The 9,416-nt window shown below is 32.6% G+C and overlaps 1 protein-coding gene across 1 annotated transcript; it reads right to left on the reverse strand.

Annotated features, from left to right (window-relative positions):
* Positions 1-6,066: 6,066 nt before the first annotated feature.
* LOC147395247 (metallothionein-like protein 2) lies at positions 6,067-6,777 on the reverse strand. Its single transcript, XM_086452485.1, has 3 exons — positions 6,618-6,777; positions 6,427-6,516; positions 6,067-6,346 (listed from the first exon to the last, which is right to left on the reverse strand). Exons 1-3 carry the CDS (start codon positions 6,680-6,682, stop codon positions 6,259-6,261), a joined length of 243 nt encoding a protein of 80 aa, XP_086308611.1. The 5' UTR covers positions 6,683-6,777; the 3' UTR covers positions 6,067-6,258.
* Between the last annotated feature and the right edge of the window lie 2,639 nt (positions 6,778-9,416).

Here is a 9,416-nt window from a genome sequence, read left to right on the forward strand (position 1 = left end):
CGAACTTCCACATAGCTCCCAAACTTAAAATTGAAATTCAATGGTGAAAATATTTTTTTTTTTTGGAATTTTTTTCAAAGCTCATAGAATTTTGTCCAATACAACCCTAAAGCATCGGGTCATGTTTTTTGGATGCTACAAGGTGAGCCCAATGACCTGTAATGAGGATGAAATCCTTATTAACTTAGTAAGGCTAGTCGGCCTCTATGTAATATTAATGCAATGAATATATATGACCAGAATCAGGAGACTATTTGTTACAACACCACTTGGATGCCATCCATTTTGTCAAATTCTTTTACACCACCACTGGATGCCGTTGGATCATATAAAATAAATGACATCTTGTCATTGTAAAAAATAGTTGTTCCCTGATCTTGACCCATATATAATATATTAGGATCTAAGTTTTGATCTAATAACAATTGGATCCGGTCTAGCTTGGATCAAATCGGATTTTATATACAAAATATATATAAATAAATTTCACATACTTAAATAAAATTTATAATATAATTAACATAATATTTTGCGTTTTATCGGATCAAGGTCCAATCAAATCATGACATGATTAATCCAAATCCTATTTTATTAGATCAGAATATATTAAATTTTGAGTTTGACCAATCCATTAATAGATCTACACATCTCTGGTAATCTTGATCAAATATTGGGCTCATACTACTATGTGCATATAATATTGAATAAAATGGCCCACAACTTCAACTAATGGAAGACAAAATTTAGAAAGGGAGACGGCTGGAATATAGATCAATCAATTGGATAAAATTACAATTTTGTTTGGGTAAAATGAAATGGGTTTCATTTTTGTAAACAAAATCATTGGGTATTATTAAGAATCAATCAAATACCATTCAATGCTACAAATATTTAATGTATAACTCATTAGTTTGCTATGGAAAATGCTAAAGTAACATTAAAATGTACATTAATTCTCACATCACTGACGTGGATCTATGTACGAAACCATAGATACTTTTCATCGGGATACAAGTGAAAAGCATCTATGGTTATGATTATGGTTATGTGAGCACCTCCACATCAGCAATGTGAGAATCGATATACATTTCAATGTTACTCAGCATAACTCATTTGCTATTGATAATAATACAAAGGACAACAATATTTAATTTAGGAGTCGTGCTGGTGTGACCTCAAAATTGGATTTCATATCACACTTCTTGATATGTAAGTGGATAGAAACCATAGATGCATTTTCACTTGTATCTCGAGGAAAGCATCTATGATTTCCATATGCTTTTGTGGTAGGGTGTGCGATGTGAGGTCCAATCTTGAGGTCACTTTAGCATTATTGTTAATTTAGTCTTGTGCTGGTAGGCCCAAACCAACTTATTATTTATATTTTCTTCCTTAAAGTCTAAACTCTTTCAACTTTGTTACAGGTTCTTTGTGTCACAATGTAAATTATTTTAATGACACAAGTGTCCATCATTAATCTCTCTGTCCACCACAATGAGCATTTGCTTTTATTATCTTCGTAAGTCGCACATATTTGAAGAATTGGCATCATTTTGATGACTTGTATAATAAATTAAATCATGGCATGCAGTGGGCTACACTTCAACAGTTATTCTTTCTATCAGATAGACTTTTAGGTGAATGTTGATGAACTAATTAAAATATGTTTTGAGTGTAATATTGTTTCTAAGAAGATAAACTCGAATTTCAAATCCAGAAATTAAAAATTGACAGAGATAAAAAAGGAAAAGATGTTTGAATCCAAAGAAATGTTTATAAAGTTTAAAATTGAATTTTCTAGAAGGAAATAAGGATTTATTGGTTTTGAAGTAAATTAACGTTACACGTTGAACACTGTAAATATTTAAGATAGACTGAATTTCCCGAATATTTTCTTTTATCTCCCGTTAAATTCTTGATAAATAGAAAAATGTTGGAATCTGTTGACTCATGAAGAATGACTCATGAAAAAACACATGATTGGAAACATTTAGATACAAGATCCAACACTTGAGATTTATGTGTATCTGATAACACATATGCATGTAGTTATGGAACCACCCTAACTACAACATTAAATGATTCGATGTATTTCGACACACCTTAATAAACTACTACATAATTAATACTCTAATATTTTCTTACAATCAGTCATTTGAATAAGGTACTGGCGATTAATTACATTCAATGTGGCAACCCTTGTTTTAGTGATTAAATTATTGATGCATGATCAAAATTGTTTGCCAGCTTGTTAGAGATTGGTATTTGTTTATTGATGAGTCTAAAAAAATGAGTTTATCTTGGTTCTTGAGAGAGAGAGAGAGTAGAGGAGCAGCGATAAGCTCAACTCAGATGGGTCTCAATTAGGTTAATTGTCGGTTTAGGCTAGATCGAAACCTAATGGATTTTTAATCTGAAAGTGATTAAATAACAAAATGGTCTACAATGGATCAATAAATGAGCCGAATGTCGATTCGATCATTGGCAATGACCTCTATTGAATCTCAACAAAAAGTGAAGGTTCATGTTGATCCAATGGGCTTCGTGGCTTGAGATTAAGCCTCTAGGAATCACAATGAAGTAGATTTAATAAAGATAAAGAAAGAAGATGAACTCCTTCAATGAAAGTCCATGGAGAGGTACTTATCACAAAAGATAGATTTTGGGCATATTTACTTCGATCTCTCACAAAATAAGGAGGGACAGAATTGGGCATTAGACCCACAAGTTACAACTGGGCCGTAACACACATTAAAGCTTGAGGCTGGGGAATGATGTAATGGGCTATTTGGGCTTACTTAAGCCTACATTAAAGGAGTGGGACCAATGCTTCTCAACAAAGTCAAAGATGTTGGATGGCTAATGGCTTGCTTGCCCTATAGATGTCTTCTTCTTCAACCACAGAAAGAAAAATGAGAGATGATGTTTCAAACACTCTCCTGAACATGCATAAATTGGTTTCCAACGGCTACAAATTTGAATTCTAACAGGAAAGCACATGGATAAAATCAAATTATTTCCAATTTTGTCTAAACAGAACGTTTATTGACCACCAAAGAACACATTCGGGACTTAATTAAATATCCTTCAACAAAACAAAACATGACTTAACAAGTACAAGTGTTTTGGGATGGTTTTATGATTTTTCATAAAATTATTCTTGGGACCCATTTAACAAAAAGCTCAAGAATGGCACCAAAAATAAAAATAAAAAATGAAAAAAAATAAATTTCTGAGTAGAAATTAATTTTATACCTTTACATTCTTTACGATAAGCATGGCCTAGAGAGATGGGTACACCAAAAAATGGGCCGGGGAGTCCTTTGCTTTTACCATCTCTATCTAAGTTCTTTTGGGTCTTACTACCACTCGTTTACGACTTTAAAATTTTAAATTTCTTCTAATTGGTATTAAACTTCACCTTTGTTGAACTTGCACAACCATCTCAGCTGACTTTCTATTAAATTTAACGTATTGGATCTGCTCCTAAAATTTCTTAAATGTGTTCATTTCTATTTTATTTTTCCTACTTTTTCACTCATCCATCTGAACATTCTCCTCATCTATGTCAAGTCATGCTCTATTAACATGATGTTTCTTGACTGGCCAACATCATCTCCATAAAGCATAGTTAGTCTTATTGCACTCTTATAATTATCCAAATTATACATGTCAAATTCTTCTACAATAGTTGGTTTGGACGGCTTCTCACTTGTTCCCATTTTCTGCTTTTGCTTTGTCAAGTTTGTTGCAAAATAAATACTTGGAAACTCCAAAAGTGCTTTCCAAATGCATTTTCCAACTCCACCTTAATCTTCAAAGCTTGATTTTCTGGTTATTAGCTCAAAGGAGGACCCTTTTTGACTCGCCTCCAAAAAAAACTTGGTTTATTTGACACGAAGATTGCCCATTTTGATTCATTTTAGACAGAGATGGATAAGCACCATTTAAGGACAAAAAGAGGTAAAGTTGCAACTTTTTATATGTATAGTTATTCATTCTTTTGGAGGTGGTTGTATTGTTGTCAACGAACACGATGTTGTGGGCACATTAGCTAGAATTCTTGTTATGGTTTGTGGATCTGATGGTTCAAATCAACAAGGAGTAGTGAGTACTGTTTATTATTAAACATAGTGCTCACTAAAGTATTTTTCGTAATTTCACCGATATTATGTAAAGGATAATTTTGAAGTAACATTAAAATGTACATCGTGGGGGGCATTTCTAACGTGGATGTGTGTCAGAACCATAGATGCTTTTCATCAAGATATGAATTACATCTCGATAACAGCATCTATAATTTTGACACACTTCCACGTCAGAAATATCCCCCATGATGTACATTTCAATGTTACTCCAACATGGGTCTTATGTAAAACCTTATTTAGGTTATTTTTTGGGAGTATATATATATATATATATATATATATATATATATATATATATATATATGTGTGTATATTTTTTTTCTATTTTCAGAAAAAGAGTAATCTGTAATTGAGAATTTTCTCTTTTTAAAGGAATCGATGCGATCCGTGGACATCAATCTTGAGGGAACCATATGAAAATCTGTGCGTTGCATCACGTTCTTATTTTTCTTCTTTATTCTTCTTAAGCCATCCAAATGCTCTTTGGCTTCTTCTCATTATTTTAGATACTTTAAAAGAACATTTTGTTGCAAAATTTCCTTACGTACCCACTTTAACAGAGAGATATCAACAACGTAATCGAAATTTGGAAGTACCACTTATATTGAGTGTATATTTTCCTCCACTCTCGAACGTCAAATCCTAATTAAGCCTCATGACTACCATTTTATAGTCATATTTCTACCTTTCTCCAAAGTCATATATTTGGAATCATAATCCACTCAAGTCCAAGTTACTCTTCTCATTAAAGACAATCTGATATGCATAGCTTGGTACAAATGCAACTTCAACGGTGAAGCCTAAGAATGTTGATAATATAAACTTTTGTTCAACTCCAATTTACCAATGAAACAAAATTAAAAACTTATTAAAATTATGAGATATCTTCTCTATTTTTCTTTTTCTTTTTTAATTTTGGTTGTGGTGAAATTATTAGTTATACCAATGTATATAATACAAAATGACTAAACTACCTTATTCATCTTCAACACATATCTCCAACACTCCAATCAATCAATCAATCTCCCCACCCAAAAAAAATGAAAAAAAAAAAGAAAAGAAAAAGAAAACCCCACCCAAACCAAAAAAAAAAAAAAAAAAGAAAAAAAGAAAAAGAAAACCCTATCTTGTTCTAAAGCTTTGAAGGTGGAATATATATATTAAAAAATCTGACTTGACAAAATGACTAAAGTACCTTATTCATCTTCAACCTCTTGACCAATACCCTATACTTTTCTTACCAAGAGCGTATATCTCTTCCAAGACTCTAACCTCTTTTTCTCTCTCCCCCACGGACTAGGAGTGATTCAACAAATATCAGTCTCCCCAACGACTAGAACAGAACAACTGGAAGGAGTGATTATCATTCCCCAACGACTAGAACAGAACAAATATCATCTCAAAATCATCCAAAATTTTATTACCATTCAGAATATCCCAGACCAAAAAAAATAAAATTAAAACCAGACACCTATTAAGGCATACTATACACTTCCCCAGATTAGATATTTATCAATTAATAGTTGACTTATTAATTAATTTTTAGATAATCAACATATTTTGGTCATCAATCATTCTCCATGGTGCACTTGTTGATCATCAATTTTCACATTACACATAAGAGTCTCTTAAATAAAACATTCAAGAGAGATCAAACCAACTTTTAACAAGAGTCATAGACAAGAGAACCACACTTATTAACTACTAAACAGTCTCTTACTTAATTTTAACAATATAAGAGAGTAGATACACCACTTCTCCTAAGTAGCCATGGATGCCATGGCCACTTTATTTATAAAGCCTTCACCCAAACTCCAAACAACATATTTTAACCCAAAAAACCCCACACAACCATATTCCACATTATTTCATATAATATGTCTCTCTCAACACTTGCAAGGGTAACAGAGAACCACACTTATTAACTACTAAACAGTCTTTTACTTAATTTTAACAGTATAAGAGAGTAAATACACTACTTCTGCTAAGTAGCCATGGATGCCACGGCCACTTTATTTATAAAACCTTCACCCAAACTTCAGAAAACATATTTAAACCCAACAAACCCCACAGAACCAGATTCTACATTATTTCGTATAATATATCTCTCTCAACATTTGCAAGGGTAACACGTGCAAGGGTTGCAATTGCAATGTTCATTCTCTGCTCCTGCCCTCATCTCCAATCCCTCTACATCTCTGCCATTAAAACCAAAATTTTAATAAATTTCATTACTAAAGAATTTAGAAAGATAAAAATATTTAAGATGAAACCCTACTCTTTCTCAGGTGCAACAACCCCAGCTATAACAGTCTCAGCTGTGTTCACCTTCTTTCCTTCCAAACTGAAGTCTGCGTATGTCTTACATCTGCAACCGAACCAGAAAAATTAGAATTTTTTTTCCAAAATTTCAAAAAAAAATAATGGAAAAACATACTCTATTGTTGATTAATCAAACCCAGATCTTACCCTTCAGAACCCTCTCCAGATTTGTCGACATCATCGCAAACACTCTTTTCTTCACAAGAAGACATTTTCTCAAATCAAGAAACACTAAACCAAACAAACGCTCGAGAATGAGTTTACTTTGAAGAGAATCCAAGACATTTATAGAACAATCGAGAGAAGAACTAGCGGTTCAAAACTCTCTACGTGTCACAATCTGAGATCAATTACGTACACACAGTGGTGGAATTCCAGACGTATTCACGGTTCAAAATCTTATAACAAAGGGAAATGCTGGAAAGACACAAAGGTAATAAAAAAAATGATGGAATGACTGTTTGTGTCTAATTCCTTAGAAAGATTTACAGGGCAGACCCATCTGCAATTTTATTACAAAAATTCGTTTAGTTGAACAAACCTTACTTTAATGAATCACGCTACAGATTTCAAATCTTTAAAAGGCTTGTTGGATCCACGTGATTATCAAAATTAGCAATCCAATGAAACAGCCTCGTAGATTTCATGGAAAAGTTCAATTAAAAAAAAAAAAAAAAAACCTTTTTAAGCTAGATAGTAGAGTAGGTGTTGGAAATAGATGGTTTCCCAACTCCCAAATTTAAAATTAAATTTTAAATGGGAAAATTATTATTATTTTTTTTAATTCTTAAAATTTTATCCTTTTTAAGCCTGTAGCATCAAATCATTATTTTTAGATGTCATAAATTGATGTGATTAGAATCCACTACAAGGTATGTTAAATAATAAATTAACTCTATAAATTTTAATTTTATGATGTGAATGCCACTCTAGGATTTTCCCCTATAACAAACAAGATAAAGTGAAGTTTGTTGGGTAACAAACTTTATAAAGGTTTCTTTGGAGTTGTCGGAGCTCCAAGGGAGCTTATGTAATAAAAATACAATAGTTAGATCTGTCTGGTAAATTTCTCTTGGTAATTAAACTAAATTAAATTACTATTTTTTCGATTATTATTTTTAAAGTAAAAAAAAAAAAGAGAACTACATTGACACCCCTCAAATTTTACTTATTACGTCACAATTTAAAATAAAGAAAATAGGGTAAATTACCCTTTCATGAGTTGAATATGAAAAAATTTATATTCGGTATGCTATTCATTTTATTTCCAAAACATGTTTTCTAGCTAGTTCGTCACTTTGTAATCAACGATCTTATTGATAAAATACCAGTTAACTCGCTCTTTAAAATATAAAGGATATTTGACTTTAATATTACCTACGATCTTACTACTAATTTGTCACTGAATTCACTAATTTAAAAAGTGGCTAACTCATTGGGAAACATGTTACCTTCCCTATAAATTTATTAATTATAAAGAAGATGGTTTTTAGATATAAAATAGTATTTATTTATTTTGTTAATGCTTTTATAAATGATGTATAGGTATTTTTTTTAAAATTTCTTTTTACATCAATTTGAAAATGATATTTTTTATAATTTTTGACGAAAAAAATTGTATGTAAATGAGACAAAACCCTACTATCAATCAAGATATTTTTTTTGTCTTATTTATTTACCTAGAATCAGAATCGAAGGGTACCTAATTTTTTGGTAATTCCGGATCTAATTCCGGTCATTTTATGATCAAAATTGGAACTCATAAAACTCTCTCTCTCTCTCTCTCTCTCTCTCTCTCTCTCTCTCTCTCTCTCTCTCTCTATATATATATATATATATATAGGGGGGCGTTCAATGGCCAACTTTTTAGCAAACTTTTGGCAAAACATTTTTCAAAACATGAGTTAGAGATTTTGGAATGGGCTGATTTTTTGTGAGGATGATCTCTACGGTGAGGAGATCATCATCACCAAAAATCAGCCCATTCCAAAACTTCTAACCCCATCAAAAACAGTTTACAAAAAATAGACGGTCCACGATTTTTCAACTGGTAAACATGGGTTAGAAGTTTTGGAATGGGCTGATTTTTGATGAGGATGATCTACTCACCGTAGAGATCATCCTCACCAAAAATCAGCCCATTCCAAAACCTCTAACCCATGTTTTGAAAATGTTTTGCCAAAAAGTTTGCTAAAAAGTTTGCCCTTGAACGCTACCCATATATATATATATATATATATATATATATATATATATATAGGGTCCCGTTCGGCGCCCAACCACGTAACAAACATTTTGGCAAACATTTTGGAGCCGTCAGATACGAAGAAATCGGACGGACAAGATTAAAACCAACACCTATCCGCGTTAAGTTATAAGTTTTATATTTAATTACAGCGCCATCCCTCAATAACATATTATTTCGTATTTCCTCCCTCTTCTCTTTAAATTCAATCGAACAAAAAAAAAAAAACAGAGTTCTGTGGAACCCTCTCTTTCTCATTGAAACCCGCTTTCTCACTCTCTCATTCTCTCTCGTTATCGCTCTCTAGCTGCAACTACGTCCCTCTCGACAGAACCCCTCTCTCTCCCTCTCTCAAACCTTCGATCAATATCTAACGGCTCCATCGTATTTTGTTGTAAAAGCTGGACAACAAAAGAGGAATCGGATAATCAGAAATCAAGCTTTCAATCACTATCGGATTGATAGAGGAAGGGAAGGGCGTGAACGTGATTCCATTCGGTAAACACGATTTTTGAATTTTTCAGCTTTTCTATCGATTTAGATGTAGTAGAGGCCGTATGAGAAAGACTGGTGTGGTGGCTCTCCTATTTAACTCGCTTCATCCCTTGATCCATATTGTGCTCTCGTAATCTATCGAGTTCTGTCGAGAGCTAGAGGGATTCGAGAGGGTTTGAGAGAGAGAGTTCATTCGAGAGGGTTTG

The sequence above is a fragment of the Akebia trifoliata genome, chromosome 8 (genome assembly GCF_017979445.1).
Source record: "Akebia trifoliata isolate Shusen 1 chromosome 8, ASM1797944v1, whole genome shotgun sequence".
Lineage (NCBI taxonomy): Eukaryota > Viridiplantae > Streptophyta > Magnoliopsida > Ranunculales > Lardizabalaceae > Akebia > Akebia trifoliata.